We start from the raw sequence: 18,469 nt of genomic DNA, 5'->3' as shown, positions 1-18,469 counted from the left end.
GGGATGTTCTCCCTAGGAATTCAAATCTTTTTTCAATTGCTGCTTCAGTAATGGGACTTGAATAGGACCTTTCCAGCTAAATAATGTGAATCTGCATTTAGAAACAAAAGTGAAAAAACTTTTCACTTGTGAAGTCCCCAAAACCTGTAGTGGATGATCTGGTTGAGGTGGAAGTCAGTGATGTCTAACTTGCATATAGCAAGAAGCTTTTGAAGGAGAAAAATAAGTTAGACCTCACTAATGCACCTACATGGTTCTGTGCATGTGTTGTCTGTGGAGTTTCAAAGAAACTTACCTATTTTAGGCACTGGTGTTCTCAGGTGCATCCAGGAGCTGAAGAGAAGTTTGTGGAGAACTGTCCTCCCATGAGAGGGACTGACCCTGTGTTGGAGCAGGGGAAGAGTGTGAAGAGTTCTCTTCTGAGAAGGAAGGAGCAGCAGAGTCATCATGAACTGAGCACAGCCCCCATTCCCTCTGCACTGATGGGGGTGGTGGTGGTGGTGCAGGAGGTAGAGAATTGGAAGTAAGTTGGAAATGTAATGCTGCTGACTGTAATGCTGACTACCTCTTACAGTCTTAGCTCTTACTCAGTGAGAGCTCCTCTGTTCTATCGACATGTCACAGGATGGGCTGTCACTGGTGAGCACAGTAGAGTTTATGAAGCTTAAACCTGAATTGCTTTTCCACTTTGTCCTCAGTAAGGGTGTGATTCTCTATTGTGCATCCTTGCCTGGTCATGCCATGGCACAGCTTCTGCTGTCCTAGTCACCCAGGAGGTTCACACAAGTTCAATCACCTACAGTGCATCTCTGCAAACGCAGTTAACAGCCGTGACACACGACCTTCTTAAAGCTACATGATCTTTAATCTTAGTTAGAAAACAGGACGCCAAGAAAAGAAGGATTTGAATAGAAGATGAGTTTTTCTTCCCTAGGGTTTCTTGTGCTGCATTAGAATCCTATGAAGGGGACTTTGTCTCCTGAAAGCTTATGAGTCATTGCAGTCCAAGGCAGTTCTGACCTCTTGTAATCTTGCTGTAAAACCTCCATGTCTGAGTCTCCCCTCTTGGGGGGAAATTGTCTCCAGGCTCAGTGCTGGTCTGAGTTACAGCATCAAAGTAACCAGGCAGGAAATGCAAACCTGTGGGAGTTGTTATTTCCCCCCCTGTGTGCATTTCCTGACAAACCTGTAACATAATCCATGAAGCTGTTGCAGTGATCAGTGTTTAGAATAATTTTATACATTTTGCAGCATTAAGGTGTTAGTCAAGCACACACAACAATGAGAGACGCAAATGCATTCTCTGTGTTTTCTTCTGTTTCTCTTGCCTGGCTTTTCTGAAGCCTTTGCTTCCCTGGTGTATTTATTTTTCTGTCCTTCATTTTCTCCATTCTCTTCTCTGAAAGTCACTGCATTTTATTCTACGCATAATAAATATACGTATTTCACATTTACAAATGATTTGTTTACATTTACATTGAATTAATATAAATATTTCACTTTTAACTTGGTCACGGACAATCTTCATTATCTCTATACCTAGGCACTTCTGTTTTAGATCTGGTATTGTGGGGTGATCTGCCAAAGTTTCCAAAAAAGGTTAAAAACACTGGAATAAAAACAAGACCGTGAAGAGCCCCAAACAAAATAACAAGGAACATGATCTTGAAAAATGTCCTAAAGATGTAGGTTTTTGCTGCAGCCAGGACAACTACTCCTAATATAGTAGAAACTGCACCTTGTAATACTGGGTAACCTAGCAGGGACAGAGCGTCAATTGCCCTGTTGTTGGCTGATGACTCTCTACTCACAACGAAGGCATAGGAAACATGAGCAGAAAAATCCACTGAAAACCCTATACAAATGACCAGGTTGATCATGGATATGGAATCTAGATTGACGTTCCAAAATGTCATGAAGCCAGCAACACCAACTATAACAGAAGCTATAGCAAAAGTCACCCACAAGCAACACAATGGGTTGGGAATAAGCAGAAGGGAGACAAGAAGCATTGCCCCAGCAGCAACAATGACATTCTGGATGGTGTTCTGCACTATTACCAGGTACTGATCATAGTAGATGAATGCTGGGTGGTACACTATTAATGGAATACTGCACTTCTCGGCTGTCTCTCTCAACTGAGTTACAAGATTCTTCTCATCGATGGCTGAGGTCACATTCACCGTCTGGATGAAGAAACGTGAAGCTTCTATTTTATCGCGAGTCTTGTCAATGTCCCACTCAAAAGTCTGAACATACTGGAACAGTTCAGGTAAGTTACTAATGAAGATATCCTTATCATTTATATTTAGTGACTGTTGTTTGGCATATTCTGTGTATGCCCTTAGCCATGACTCTGAAAAATTCTTATCTACATAGGAAATGCCCTCTAAATCCTGCATGCAGTTCTCAATGCCAAGACGAACAGTCTCATTCCAGTAATCTACACTTTCAGTAACAACCACCATGACCCTGGGCCCATATGCTGAGAAGTATTTGTCGTTGTCGTCATAGTATGGAATAACGTAAGATTCATCATTTGCCAGGTTTCGAAGATCGATACCTTCCCTGATCTGAGTACATCCATAAATGCTGCCACCCAAATACGCTCCGTACAGCAATACCACAAGTGGCTTGATCCATTTATTTGTTAAAAAAGGGCCATAATACTTTGTAAAGAACACGCTCATTGGGTGTTCACTTTCTGGCTGAGATGACTGCCTAGAGCAGTTGCCTATACAGCAAGCATTGTATAGGCAGGACTTCTCAGCCTGGTCTTTACCTACTCCCACAGGCATACAAGTTAGCCAGTGACGGTTTCCTTGCTCCCTTTTATGATTTAATACAGTAATTGCCCCAAAGAAGGTCATGGTATATATATAGCAGAAGACAAAGGCAGTGCCTGTATAGAGGCAAAATGATCTCACAGATGGGAAGGCAGTCCAGGTGCCAATGAAGAAGGCCAAAACATCTGTGAGGGTGGTGATGGTCACAGAAAGTGCTGCTTCTGAGTAGGTATCAGCCAGCAGAGATTTAACATCGGATTTATCTTTCTTTCTTAAACTTTGTTCCCAGGAAGCGATCATGATGAACATGTCATCAACACCAACTCCTGCAAGAGCAGAAAATGTTAACGCTGCTTTGTGAATGGCAACCTCCACTAACATCCAACACAAGTACAAAATTATTCACACTTAAATCTGCATAAAATTTTGGAAAAGAAGGCTAGCCTATTGACATTGCTGTAGTGCTGAAGCAGGGGGAAAAATCCTTTGTGTGTAGCTGAATTTATTACATTTCAGAAACTCCTGGTGGCCTGATGTGTGTTGATCCTTCACCGTAGTCTGCTGAAGGACTGAGCACACCTAGTCCAGCTCTGATACGTGTGTTATACCTGCTGCCCAGGTGTCCAGTGATGCAGATTTCAATGAATCCTTTATTCTGATGCTCAACTGTCCTCATCACTGGAAGTGTTCCCCATTACCCCTGGAATCTTTTTTATCACTATAACAAATCAGATAATTTTTTTCTCTGCCTTCAGCAGACAGGGAGGACAGTTGCTACCATATGGAAGAACAGTGATCCCAGTTTTCCAGTGGTTCATTTATTCATGCTTTCTGCTCTCCACTTGCCTTCTCTCCAGTTTATCTTTGAGCCTTTATTCATGATTTATTATTCATTTGTCTACACATTTATACTGCTGTGCTCACATAGAGTCCTGGGAAATCCTGCCTGGAAGACTGGATCCTGGGCTAGGGTTTTTGCTAAGACACAAGAGTAAGTCAGCTGCAGCTCAAAAAGGAAGAGCCAATGTGCTTCTCTCAGCCCTGCTAGCACTCAAGATTTTAATCATAGACCTCTCAATATTTTGCCAATGTTGCTCTATCAAGGGCCCTTGTATTCCCTGAAAATTAATCACACAAAAAAAGTGAGACCACATGAACAGAGGAACAAGCATAGATGATATAGCTAAGCATAAAAGAATAAATGAAGTCACTATGTGCTGCCTGAACAGGCAATTGCCAGTAGATATACAAAGATTAATTAGGCAGCAAGTCAAAAGGTACAGCTGGATGGCAGCAAGCAGGCTGCTTCCAGAAAGCAGGCAGGCTTCAAAGCAATTCATCTAAAGTACTGATAATTTGTTTGCTTTAGCGCAAGGAAAAGTCTGCATGTTAGTTACAAAGATCCGAAGAGACTGGCGTAAGCCCTTTCCCAAGTATACAAAAGGGTCTTTCTGAAGCTTCTGCAATTGATAAGCAAACAAAAGCAAATACAAAATGCATTTGATTTACGCAGGAAACAAAGAAATGTCATGCGTCATCCCAAGGAGCATTTGCATTAGACATCTAGTATGATGCAGAGCCTCTATCATCCCAGGAGTTCCATGTGCTTTCCTCTGCTTGAGACCAAGACCAAGAAAATATCATACGCCTTTATCATATAGGAGACCAGTTAAGGATTTTAAAAGCAGTAATTTATTTTCAGCAACATTATCCAATGTTATTTGGAAAGTTCAGCACTGGCTGTCAAGCAGTCTGTGCAAATGTGATGTGATGATACTTCCTTGCATTGGGAAGCTGGTGACATGAATGGTGCATCACTTCAGCTGCGTAGCTAAATGAGACCATTAAGTACATAGTCATTGTATTGCAGAGGAAATTTCACATCTTAACAAAACAAAATGGTTTTCTTATTTAAAATTACAAAGTCCTGCTCATTGCTTAAGCCATATTCAGGCCCAAGTTTATCCCACCAAAGACTACACTCTAAAAATGGGATACAAAGACTCATGGTAACTTATTCCCCATATTCCCTTCATAATACAGGTACTGGGTTAAGTCAGTTCTAGTTTAGCACGAGCTGCATGCTGGCCACACGTTCATGGTGCTGCTGTTGAGCTATCCTGAGGCTGAGTAACAGTAGAGAATTAGGAAGTTCTCACTGTACTGCAAAAAGAGGTGGCCAGGGGGTGAATGGTTTGGGGAAGACCTCTGCACCTGCTTAAACTTCTGACAAATTCAGCAGCCCCATAGAATGGTATTACAACAAACTGGTTCAGAGTAGACAAACTTATCCAGCATAAGTACTGGAGAGTGTGAGGTGTCCCTGCCCATGTCAGGGGGGTTGGAATCTGGTGATCTTAAGGTCCTTTCCAACCCTAACTATTCTATGATTCTATGAAATACTTACAGTACACCTACAGAAAACAGCCGTGACAGAACCTCACCTCATGTATTAGCACTAGCTAAATAACTAATCGTCGTAGCTAAATTACCAGGGATACTAGAGCAACGCCAGAAGTGCTAACCTTACCACCCTCTCATTTGTAGCTTTCATGCTGTAGCAGTGGGACTAGAGCAGGCATCAGTTTTGGGGAAGAGCGGCCCTTCTGCCGTAGCCCAGCTGCAGTCCCAGAGCGGGTACGCTGAACTGAGCAGTGCCCCTGCCTGCAGGAGCTGAGCGTCTCCTCCCCTCACTGCGGGACGGAGCTGCATACGACCTGATGCTCACATTAAGTAAAAGCCATACCGCCAGGTTGTTTTAACTCTGCTTTAGTCTTTATATCTGAATGTGACTCACTTTTTCTACTTACCTAGAATAAGAAATGGTGCGTTCGCTACTGTGATCACAAATGGCACTCCACAGAAGAGCAGCAATCCAAAGCTGCTTAATACAGCTAAACCTGAAGAAATCACTCCAAAGCATGCAAGCCAGACATTATTTCTTATACAGCTCAGTCTGAAAATATTTTAAGGAATATATTAGTTACATGTCAAATATTTCACCAAGCTACCTGTCATGACAAGTGCAGAGATATCAGTGATACCCTTTATGTGTAGAGAACTCTTGATAAAAGCTGCTAGGAGGTGTATTGAATAAGATTAACTTATGCAGGAGTTGCTAAATACATTATTAACGCTGGCCAGTTATGTAGATAAGTGTAAAGATGTGTACCAGTCTTTGCATCAGAAACAAGAGAGCTGGCAAAGGAAGATATGAAAGCTCTTCCTGTTAGAGGTCAGATTTAGGGTGACCCAAAAAAATTATAAGTTTTAGAAGCTGCGTCCTTTTGCATGGGTTCTTGGTGTGGCATCACTGTAGTACAGAAGCATATCCCAGGCAGAAAGTGCTGTGTAGAGAATCTTTCTTTTCAGACAGCCATTTGCTAAGACACTTCCAAGAACTGGCTCAAGGATTCCTCAAGAAATGCTCCCAGTGGGAAACTACACACCACACTGAGGGGGTAAAGGGTTACTTCTTGCCTGGTCAGTAATGTTTTCCAGGCTGTACCATTTCTGAGTTGTAAGAGACTCTCACTTCCAAGGCAAGAAGCGTGTGTTGGCAGAACCACCCTTACTCTGTCTACGCTCACAAATGGCCGTGTGTGAAGCAGTTGATACCCAGAAATCATACAACCTAAGGGCATGATGCTTGATGCAAGCACTAAACCAATAAGCCCACCCTCTGAGTACTTTCTTTCTCAAGCACAGCCGTAGGGTTGTCAAATGTGCAATGGTTCACCCTCCACCAGCACAAAGAAGGGGCAAGCTGAGTTCTCTGTGAGGAGCAGCTAAAGGCTCAGACTCTCCTAGCAAGCAGAATACCTAAAGCTGTACCCAGACTTGCAGCAATCTATGAAGCTTGTGCTCATTCAGCTGTACTCTGAGCTGTACAACTCATTCAGCTGTACAACTGAGCAGGTGGCAGAAAAAGTGTGCAAACAGATCTTAACATGGCATACTTCCTTCTCCCCCTCCCCTGTGTCCTTCCCCTTTTTAACTGACCCTTGTGCGCAGGATGAGGATAGAAGCTATGAAAGTAGAAGAACAACTTTAGGAGCAGCACGACTTATTTCTTCCCGCCCCCTCAGATGACAACTTTTCTGCATCTGTACGGTGAATGTCTCCACATGCCAAGTTGAGTTGTTAAGTTTTATCCAACAGAAGTGCTTGTGCAGATTCTGCCACCGCCAGGATGGCCAGATCATGCTGTTGTACCCTCCCTGCACAGGGTAAAGTAGAACCTGGTCGTAATTCAAACTGTTTACTTTGGCACAGCGTTTTTCAGTGCCAAAGCTGCAGCACCTCAGGTCTCTTCAAAAGGTAAAGTGTAGGGGGGGTCAATTTAAATAGTTCCCAAACCATTACTACAAAAAGGATTCTTATGAGGTGGGGACTACAGAAATGACTGATAGCTTCTGACAACAGACAAATGGGAGAAGGACTTTTTACAAGGGCATGTAGTGACAGTACAAGGGGGAATGGGTTTAACCTGAAAGAAGAGGGATTTATATTAGACATTGGAAAAAAAAATCTTCACTGTGAGGGGTGGTGAGACATTGGAATATCCTTAGCTTAAAAGGTATTTTACCTTAGGCAGGAGACAACTGAAAAAGTTATTGTCAAGAAATACGTTATGGAGATGAGTGGGATCACACTCTTGGTGTTTCCCTCAAACTCCATTTGTCTGGACAGCGAGGTGAAGTAAGTCACCTGTTAAAACAACAAGGAAAGAAAAGATGAAGCACTTCTACGCTCTTTCTTGGTCTATACACACATGCACAGGCAACACTAAACATCGTGCTGGCACTCAGGCTCTCGCAACGTACACGCGATCCTCGCTCTTCCCTCCACCCTCTCCTTTCCTTTCCGACGACGGGGCTCCCGGGGCACTTCTGATCTCGGCGGTCCCTCACTCCTGTACCCTCCCCTTTGCTACCTGAATGGAGGTGAAGTTCATCGCCGCCAGGTCCGACGGGGCGTCCTGCAAGAAGTCTTCCAGCCACCTCCTGCTCTTCGCCGCCTCGGGGCCGTCCTCCCGCAGGTAATACACCAGCTTCAGCGCCCTCGCCGACAGCACCCGCCCGCTGGGGTCCGTCCGCACGCCGCCCAGCGCAGTGCCCAGGAAGAACGGGCCCCTCCCGGGGAAGATGAGCTCCCCCAGGTCGGCCGCCTCCACGTCGCCCAGCATCGGCAGCAGCGGGTTGGGGCTGACGCAGACGCCGTTGATGCGGGCGCAGACTTGCTCGTAGCCGCGGTCGCGCACCGCCTTGTCCAGCTTCTGCACATCGTGCCGCTCCGTCGCGTCCAGCACCGAGCTCTCGTCCGCCGCCACAGCGATGAGGGCGGCGTAGGCACCCTCGGTGGGCAGCTGCTGGATGGAGAACAGCTCCGAGTCGTTCGTGGGGAAGTGCTGCAGCACGAAATCGCGCTCAGCCTTGGCGGGTCCCCCGGTCGGTGTGAACTGCCCCTCGATGTCGTTTGCCTGCCGCTGCTGTAAGAAGAGGAAGCCGGAGCCCAGCCCGCCAGACAGCAGCAGCGGCACCAGCACGAAGGGCCAGGGGCAGGCAGCCACGCCGCTCCCCAGCCCTTCGAAAAGCCGCCTCAGCGGCCGCTCCAAGCAGTTAGTGTTGTGGTAGGAGCAGCCCTCCCCGGGATGCTGCGGCCCCGCCATGGGCCAGACGGGGGCTCGGATTACTGCGCGCCTCACGCCGGGGCCCCGCGCTGAGGTCTCCTGCTGCGAGGTGTCCTGCAGCGCCGCTGCAGAGCCGCCTTCTGCCCGACGGGGCCGCGGAGGCAATGAACGTTTCTCAGCGGCGCGGCCGGGGCCGTCCCCTCTCTGACTCACAGGGTACTCCGTCGCCTCCCCGGGGCGGGCATGCGGGGACGCGATGCTCCCCCCGCAGCGCCGAGGCCCGGGCTCGGGTCTCCGACGGGCATGCCCCTCAGCGGGCTCGGTACCGGTACAGTGCCGCGGTTCTGCCGCCGCGCAGGGCCGCTCCTGTGGGGCAGGTTGCGGGTACTGAGCTGCTGTGCGCGGCCCTGCACCGTGACTTCATCCTCCAAACTTATATAACTGAGTCAGAGAACCATGGAATGGTTTGGGTTGAAAGGAACCTTAAAGATCATCTAGTTCCACCCCTCTTGTTACAGGCAGGGACCTTCCGCTAGACCAGGTTGCTCAAAGCCCTTTTCTTTACTGTTTTCCCCGAATCTGCTGCAGTCACTGCTTCATAGAATCATATAATCTTGGGGGTTGAAAGTGACCTTTAAAGATTGTCTAATCAAATCCTTGCAATGGGGGAGCAGCCCCTTTCCACATACCTTTACATCAGTCTGCCCAAAACCCCAAGCAGCCTCCCCTTGAACACTCTCAATGGCGAACACCTTGGACACCTTCTGTGAGTTTTAATTAGAATTGTCTTCTGAGGTAAGAGAGAGTTCAGTTTTGCATGTCATCTGTAGCTACTGAGGAACATTTAATTTCTGAAAAAGGCAATAAATACATCTTAAGGGAGTTGTCACTAAGGATCATTCTGCCTGGGATCAAAACACAGAAAGTAGTGATGTACGTCTTGCTGTGTTTTCTCTCTCAGTAAACAAGTTTATGGAACGGGAAAGTGAGAGCAGAAGAAATTAAAGACTTTGAAATGAGGTTTAGTGATTGCAATGGACAAACCACAAAAATCTCTGTGGTACGCCAGAACTTTGTGCAGTAACAAGGATAGCATCTTCCACAAGCCAGAAAATACCCTGCGTCTCGGTGATCTCAACACTGGTAAGTGACGGTGATTTGCGTGCCCTCTGGCTAAGAACACTGAGCTCGGATGTGATGCTTGTGGAGAGGTGCCTAGACAATTAGCTCATGCCTCACAGGCAGGCACTTCTTGCCCTCCTTTGAAAAGAGCAACTCTGTCCTGTTCTTTCTCTCTTTGCAACTCCTGCCAGTACTTGCAAAGAAAAGTTGTAGGTATTACTTCTCCCTCATTCTAAAGAGACAGGCTTGCCACCTGCGAGCATAGAACAGCTGGCCAGGCTCTGACCAGTGTTACACATCTCCCATTGTCCCAACTTTTAGCACAGGCTGGATCCTGGCGATTCCCTTTCCCATGTGCAGGTGTTCTGAGACAGGTACATCGGTTCTGAATTTCTCTGTTGGAGAGGGGTACTGAGAAGCTGTTTCCCAGTGCTCCTACCTTGTTGAAATCTAAGTTTTTTAATGTATCTGACTCCAGACTGGTAGTGTCTCCCACACACTGTTCTCATTTTCCTTGAATAGATTTATATCATGTTAGGGCAAAGTTGTGGTTTAACCCCAGCCGACAACTAAGTACCACACAGCTGATCGCTCAATCCACCCTCAGTGGGATGGGGAGAGAACAAGAAAGGTTGAAGTGGGAAAACTCGTGGGTTGAGATAAAGACAGTTTAATAGTAAAGTAAAAGCTGCACATGCAAGTGAAACAAAGAATTAATTCACCACTTCCATAGGTAGGACATCTCCAGGAAAGCAGGGCTGTCACTTGTAATGGTTACTTGGGAAGACAAACACCATCATTCCAAACATCCCTCCCATTCCTTCTTCTTCTCACAGCTTTATATGTTGAGCATGATGTTGTATGGTATGCGATATCCCTTTGGTCAGTTGGGGTCAGCTGTCCTGGCTGTGTCCCCTCCCAGCTTCTTGTGCACCCCCAGCCTCCTTGCTAGTGGTGTGAGGAGTGGAAAAGGCTTTGACCCTGTGTAAGCATTGCTCAGTAGTAATGAAAGCATCCCTGTGTTATCAACACTGTTTTCAGTACAAATCCAAAACATCACCCCATACTAACTGTGGAAAAATTAACAAACCAGCACAAGTAACAGCTCTTCACATAGGTGGGATCTGTCCTCAGTAAAACAGGGAGTAGGCTTTTTGGTGTCATGTAGACACTTGAGTTCTTGTCAAAGAGTTACCCAGCTGGAAAAGGTCACCTCCCTTACTGGAGATAACTCCAGAGAAAAGTAGACCTGTGTTTGGGAATACGTTACAGACACACACCTATCCCCCTAGACAGGCACCAAAAAGACTTCTAGGATAATCTGGCAGTGGATCAGATCATGAGTGATTCACTGACAACAGAGCAGACATGAAGAGAGGGGGTCCAGCTGAATGTTTTCACTGTAAAAAACAGCCATAAAGGGTTACTGATTTTTTTTTTTTTTTTAAGCTCAATAAGGCAGAAAATAAAAATTGACCACTTATCACAGCCAGCTTCTTTCTGGCTCCACAGGAGGTGGAGACAAGCTCTGGTAATGATGGGAAGGTAGGAAATAGAATCATGGAATCATGGAATCATAGAATCATAGAATAGTTTGGGTTGGAATGGCCCCTTCTAAGAACTGAGAGGCAGCACTAAGGTCTTCCCAGAGTCTTCTGTTCTTCAGGCTGAATAACCCCAACTCTCTCAGGCTTTCAAAATAGCCTGGTGGAAGGAGCTGCCTGATCAGGGTGCCCAGTACTTTTGGCACAGGTAAGTGCCTTTAAGTTAACTCTGAGAGGTGGGGGTGGCTCCACCAAGTCTCAATTCAGGGTGATCTTCAAGCATGAGGTACATTCCAGTCTTCTGTCCAAGAATCTGGTTTCTTGTCCTTGTTTCCTGGCCTATTTTTGCATTTTATATTGACTTCTAATAGAATTAAATCTGAAATACTCCTTGGAACAGGGCCAGGAACTGGACTATAGGACTTCCAGCAAGTCAAGCTTTCCTGTGTGTTTGGATGAAGGTCCAGCCTCCCTCCTCATTGCATTCTCTGGAAGTTTGAAAGTGAGATTCCGGCAAATCACTGTTTGGATGCTCTCAGTGAGGCAGCAGCGGTGATGACTGCAGTGAACATAGGGTTTGAGCTCAGCTCATCCCTGCGTGCGGGCTTCTGAGCCCAGGGACACCAAACAGCAGCCTGCAGCCCTGGCCAGTCCTGGCAGCGCTTGGCACCCAGTCAGCCATGAGCTTCCACAGGAGATTGAAAGGCTGTAAGGAGCATGGTGACCAGGAGCTTAGTGCAACAGTTCGTGTCAGGAGGTCTCTGCAAGCTGCACAGTATCTCAGGGAAGTACTAAGTGCTCTAGGTCTCTGTTGTGGTGGTGTGCACTTGACTCAGAGCCAAAACCACCGTGTCTGCTGAAGCAGCCACTGAGAAGTCTGATGTTTCCACTCAGACACAAACGGTAAGGAAAGAGGTGTCAGTACAGGTGGTAGCCTGTGATGGATGCCCAGATAACTCTTCTGGAGGTAAAGCTAGTACCTGCACAAAATCTGCTCAAGTTGAGGGCTGTTGTGGCAGTTGGCAGAACTACAAGAGACAGTGGATAGGCTGCACAGTATTAGAAGGGCTGAAATAGAGAGAGATACATGGCTTCACAACCATGTACCTACAGAGGACACTGCTGAGTCTGAGGCACCTTGTACCCTAGTGACCTTCAAAAACAGGTCTCTGACTCAATGCCCGCCCTCCAACATCCAGACCAATAACAGGTACGATGCTTTGAAGGCTTTAGATATCCACAAGCAAGGCCCTCAATTAGAGCCTGCACCAGCAGTGCATGGTGGTTACCATAAGAAGAAACACTGAGCGATCATAATGGGCAAATTGCTGTTGAAGGGCACTAATGTGCCCATCCGCTGGCCTGATAGGGAGTTACAAGAGGTCTGCTGCTGACCAGGGGCAGGATCTGTGATGTTGCTGTGAGGGTTCCCCGACTTGTAAAGAGCATGGACTACAACCTGATGTTACTTTTTGACGTGAGTACAAATGACTCAGCAAGCCAAAAAATAGCTAGGATCAATGAAGACGATAAAGCCCTGGCAAGGCTGGTGAAAAATACTGGTGCCCAAATCATCTTCTCTATCCTACTGATTAGTGAAGTGGGGACAGCCAGAAGCAGACACATAGGGCAGATCAGTGACTTGCTTCATGGCTGGAGCTGTCGAGAAGGTTTTGGCTTCTATGGTAATAGTTTGTGCTTCAATGATTGTAGACTGATATGGAGGGATGGGATCCATCCGTCTAGAAGAGGCAAGAGAATCTTTGGGCACAATTTGGTGAGCAGGCTTTAAAATGAAGGACTCAGGGGTTGGGGTCCAGAGTGGCAATACTCATGCCAGTGCTTCGTACTGGGGAGTAGATCTTGCCAACCAGTGCAGTGAGAGATGTTCCTTGACTACCTCTCAATACAAGGAATGAAGGGCTAACCACACTGAGAGTGTTTATGGTTATGGTGAATCCTCTTACACACTTTCTAGGAAACCTGGTTGTGAAATTACCTCTCTCAAGCGCTTGTACACAAAGGTGCACAGAATGGGAAATAAACAGGATGAACTGGAAATCTAAGTGCGGTCACAGGGCCATGTTCTCACTGCAGTTACTGAGTCATTCAGCTCACATGACTGGAATGCTGTCTTGGCTGGCCATGTATGCTTAGAAAGGACAGGTTAGGGAGGTGAGTGGTGGAGCTGCTCTCTCGTGGTGGAGAGCAACTGGAATGCATCAAGCTCTACCCAGGGACAGATGAACGACTTGATAGTCTATGGGTGAGAATTAAGGGACATGCTAATAAGGGGGACACTGTTGGGTGTTCAGTATGGGCCAGCTGACCAGGAGGAGCAGGTTGATGAGGCCTTCCATGGGAGCTGGAAATGGCCTCAGAGTCCCAGGCCCTGGTTGTCCTGGGGAACCTGAACCACGCAGATGTCTGTTGGAGGGATAACATGGCCCAGCACAGGCAGCCCAGGAAGTTCCTGCAGATCGCTGAAGACAACTTTGTGATACAAGTGGTGGAGGAGCCAACGAGGATGGGGGTGTTGCTGGACCTTGTACTTCCAAGCAGGAAGGACTGGTTGAAGACATAAAGGTTGGGGGCAGCCTTGGCTGTAGTGATCATGAGATGGTGGAACTCAGGATCCTCAGTGAGGGAAGCAAAGTAGGTAGAAAGTTGGGTTAGGGATAGATTAGACAGACTTAATGCCCATAAATCCATTGGCATTGATGGGTTGGATGCATCCGTGGGTGCTGAGGGAGCTGAGGGAGCTGGCAGAGGTTGCTCTGCCTCTCTCCATCATCTTTGAAATATCCAGGAGAGCAGGAGAGGCGCCTGATGACTGTAGGAAGGCCAGTGCTGCTCCCATCTTTGGAAAGGGAAAGAAGGAGGACCCTGGAAACTCCCGGCCAGTCAGCCTCACCTCCATTCCTGGAAAGGTGATGGAACATGTCGTTCTGGAGGGCATCACCAAACATGTAGAAGAGAAGAAGGTGATTAGGAGTAAACAGCTTGGATTCGCCGAGGGCAAACATTGCTTGATCTGTCTGATGGCCTTCTATGATGACATGGCAAGATGGGTGTTCAAGGGGAGAGCAGTGGATGTTTTCTACCTTGACTTAAGCAAGGCTTTTGATGCTGTCTCCCACAACATCCTTGTAGAAAGGCTTAGGACATGTAAGTTGGATGAATGGACAGTGAAGTGGACAAAAACTGGCTGAATGGCAAAGTTCAGAGGGTCCTGATCAGCAGAGTAGAATCCAGTTGCAGGCTTGCAGTCAGTGGGTTTCCCCAGGGATTAGTACTGAGTCCAGTCTTACTCATGCTGCTTATCAGTGACCTGGACGAAGGGCTAGAGTGTGCCCTCACAAGTCTGCTGATGAATGGGAGCTCGGGCAGTGGCTGATACACCTGAAGGCTGTGCTGCCCTTCAGCAGGACCTCAATGGGCTGGAGATTTGGGCAGAGGGAAAGCTACTGAGGCTCAAGAAGGGCAAGTGTAGGGTCATGCACTGGGGAGGAAGAAGCCCAAGCATCAGCACAGGCTGGGGCCTGACCTACTGGAGAGCAATTCAGCTGAGAAGGGCCTGTCAGTATTGGTGGGTGATGAGTTGACCACGAGCCAGCAGTGTGCCCTTGTAGGCAAGGGGACCTATAGTGTCCTGGGGTGCATCAGGAGGAGTGTGTCAGCAGGTTGAGGGAGGTGATCCTCCCCTGTACTGGACCCTGGTGAGCCCACATCTGGAGTGCTGTGTCCGGTGCTGAGTTCCTCAGTACAAGAAGGTCAAGCAGCTACTGGGGAGTATTATGGGGACCCTATTGGACAGCTCACCAGATCAGAGGATGACTCCTCTAACCTATTCAGGGACCTGCACTGACAGCATCATTGAGTCAAATCCCTTTTTTCAAATATTTAGGTTGTCGAAAACTCACACAATATGGACTTCATCTGAAGTCCTTTATTATGTGAAATACGTGTTTATGACAGTATAATTTCACAGACTGCCAGTGATAGGGCACTGTCTGCAAAAACCAGCTTGAAGTGATTACACATATTAGTGATTATAATCAATAATAACAGCTAGTGTGAGTTAGTAATTTAGCATAGATATGATAAAGTTCTTACCCAATAGGCATTCCTGTTGGGGAGAAGACAGGTTCAGCCTGTTGGTTGATTCCACAAGTTATGATGTAGTCTCTGCTCCTTTTCCTTTCCTAATTTCACATATTTATACTATTTGATTCAGGTTATTAACTCCCCATACCCTCCCACAATTTACATAAGGTTACATCATTGATTTTCTCACTTCGTATGCTCAAGGAAGGGTGTTTTGGCCCGTGGTTGATTGTTTATGTCTGCCTTTGATACCAGAATCTGTAATGAATGGATTGTAATTCAAAAATAAATTACATTCCTGGAAATTCACTCAAAGAGTAAACAGTATTTGTCTGTGATGATATCGTACTGGAATTTCTCTTGACACAACTTGGGTCAGTTGGTCCTTGTCCATTCTGAGCACATCTCTCAGAATAGTCTGGCTCTGCCCTCTCTGCACCTTCTCCTCGCATAGCAGAAGACAGCAGGAAGATTCACTTCATCCTTGGTCTTTTCCAGACTGAATCTAGCTCTCTTGGCCTCTTACATTGTGTGCTCCAAGTGTGCATTAATGAAAATCCTGATCTGCTCTGTATTTCATGGGCATAAAATATGTCCATGATTTCTGTCCTTCCAAGAAATCCCTGTAACCTGAAACAACTTCCATAAACACCTGCAGAGATTTTTTAGAGTCATGTTATTTGAAATAGAATGTCACGAGGTAGCATTTCATATGAGTATTCCTGCTTTCTTGAAAACCTTGTCAGAAACTCCAGCTTATTTGTTCCATTGTTTGGAACATACACCTTACAAATGAGAAATGATTCTTTTTTTTTGCATTGCTTTATTTTATATTATGTTAATATTATTCCTTACCTACCTTTTATTTTTCAGCTCTCTACTTTCATTGAAAATTGGGGAAATCAGAATTTCATAATTTGTTGTAAAGTAAAATAAATGTCACAGAATAGTTCAGGTTGGAGGCACATCTGGAGATCTAGTCCAACCTGCCCTGCTGAAGGGTCAGTGAGAGCAGCTTGCTCAGGACATTGTCCAGTCCAGTTTTAAACATTTCCAGGGATGGATACTCCACATCCTTCTGGCAACTTGTGCCAGTACCTGAGGCCCTCATTGTAAAAACATTTTTCTGTGATTCTTACAGCCATAGGGGTAGTCTAGAAAAGGTGTAAAACCTCAAGTGAATGCCAGTATGGGCCAGATTGTCACTCCGGAAGCTCAGGACTGAACTTCCCTTGTTTGTCTATTGTCATACAGTCTTTGCGCTCAGTGGCAGGCTCCTGCTCTGTAGTGAATTGCAACACAAACAAGTACCAGAAAGCACTGTGTTTTTTAATTTCAAAATGTAGAGCTTTGTGCTTACACCAGAGTTGGATGTTTGTAGTTTCAAATTCTCAACCAGAGCAGAGATGGCTTATACCTGCTCCTGTCTTTGGAACGCCAGGACAGAGGGGCATTTCTGTATCCAGGCTGCACATGGGAAGAGCTTTGCCAATTGCTTAAGATGCACTGGACTTTGCAATAAAAAGTGAAATCAAGAAGTGTTTTATCCCATTCCTTCCACCATAATGCAGCATCAGGTATGCCTGTGCCATTTGTCTAACCTGTTCTTTACAGTGCCCACCATAGTACTTGAATGAGAGGAAAGCCTTCTCCCTCTCCCTTCCCCACTTCCTTTCCCTCTTTCTGTCCTTTGCTCTCCCTGTCCCCCCCTCTGTCCTCTGTCCTCTCCTCTCTTTTACTCTCCACGTCTCTGTTCCCTCTCTCCTATTCTGCTCTTTCTCTCCATCTGAATGAGACAGGAGTGCTCTGTGGGCTGCCTAGCTACTGCCTCTGTTTGTGTGCACACTTGGGTGATACAACAGGACTTTGTTACCTGCGCCATGCAGTGACAGTCCATGGCCCTGAGGTTACATTACTGCAGTTTCCCTGGGAAATGCCGTATTTGAGATGCCTGTATCCAAAGCGGGCAGTCTAGTTGCCAGGCTGTGGGCTGTCAGTTGGGAGATGTGTGCCCTCTGTCCCCTCATTGTGCAAGAAAGAATCACGCGCCAGGAAAATGCTCACAAAGGAACAATGGAGTGTATGGTGGCCTGGTGATAAGGACAGCCAGATGGCAGGTGAATTTCTCATTTCCATATATTCTAAACAGATAAAGGTGGCTTATCTTGTTAGAACATATGATTCCAAAGAAAACTTTGAAGTTACTCTGGCATAGGGACCCGGAACTAACATGTTTATTCAAGTTGAAGCTCACCTTTTCCTTGTTTTGGGAGCGCACAGTGACTCTGTGAAGTTTCCATCCTCTGAGCACTGGTAGGATGGATGGCTGGCTGGCTGCTGCTCCTCTGCTTGACGATGAGACTGGTATTTGCTGTGAATATGGTAACCTGAGGCATTATATAGGAAGGGACAACGTCAACAGAGGCAGCCATGTTGTGCAAAAAGCCGTCACTGACTTACATGTCTCTAAGCTGTCAATATGTGTTAAGCATGTTCTGAGGCCATCTCTGTGTAATGCCTGGAATTTCTGCATCCATTTGAGTTTTCTTTTTTCTTTTTTAGGAAGAATGAAGTTGCATAAGTATTTTAAATGTCTGAGTGATACGCTGTTCCTGTTGTACATTATAGCGATGGACAGAATTTCAACTTATCAGTATAGGACAACAAAAAGGCAAGGTGAGCTGCCAGATTTTATTACTCCGTGAATATTTATTTTCAAACTGACGTAAAGAGAAATTCCTATCTTCACTATAATTTCAGAATCATGAGATTTTCCATGGGGACTACTCTAAATTATAGTTTTAAAACCCTGGAGTGCTATGAGTGTGACATAACGTGAAGAACCTAATCAACTTTTGTACTCATACTGCCTTAGAAAAGGAAGCATACCATTTCACTTTCCTTAATGCGTATAAATGATTTCGCAACTTACTTTCATGAGAACAGTAAGAAGTTTGCCTCTTTAATCTATGTCTTATTAATAAGGAGTGTGTTGTCTTTGTAGGCTGTGTTTTTATCACATACTTGTTTATAAGCTTCCCCTTGAAAAGGTCAGTCAGGTCTTGAAGATCTCAGGAACTGTAAGTGCATGTTATTTATGGAGAAAAACTGCAGAGTCAAACTACAGTGCCTCTCTCTTGCTCTTGCTGTGATCAGCCAAGGTCTGTTTGGCCTTTGCTTGTGATTTTTTGAAACATTAACTTACTATTTTGAATGCTTATGCATCAGAGAATACTGATCTGAGCACAAACTTTGAACTCAGATACACCACAAAGACA

General features: G+C 46.0%; 1 protein-coding gene across 1 annotated transcript; it reads right to left on the bottom strand.

Moving 5' to 3' along the window:
- Positions 1–1,324: 1,324 nt before the first annotated feature.
- LOC133276903 (patched domain-containing protein 3) lies at positions 1,325–8,614 on the bottom strand. Its single transcript, XM_061468189.1, has 4 exons — positions 7,723–8,614; positions 7,375–7,496; positions 5,597–5,742; positions 1,325–3,112 (listed from the first exon to the last, which is right to left on the bottom strand). The coding sequence occupies exons 1-4, from the start codon at positions 8,455–8,457 to the stop codon at positions 1,512–1,514; spliced, it is 2,604 nt and encodes an 867-aa protein (XP_061324173.1). The 5' UTR covers positions 8,458–8,614; the 3' UTR covers positions 1,325–1,511.
- Positions 8,615–18,469: the final 9,855 nt, after the last annotated feature.

Source organism: Pezoporus flaviventris, unplaced genomic scaffold (genome assembly GCF_033815535.1).
Source record: "Pezoporus flaviventris isolate CSIRO_AGI_PZ_B2104156 unplaced genomic scaffold, CSIRO_AGI_Pfla_v1 ptg000047l, whole genome shotgun sequence".
Taxonomy (NCBI): domain Eukaryota; kingdom Metazoa; phylum Chordata; class Aves; order Psittaciformes; family Psittacidae; genus Pezoporus; species Pezoporus flaviventris.
This window is presented reverse-complemented; position numbering and strand designations above follow the sequence as displayed.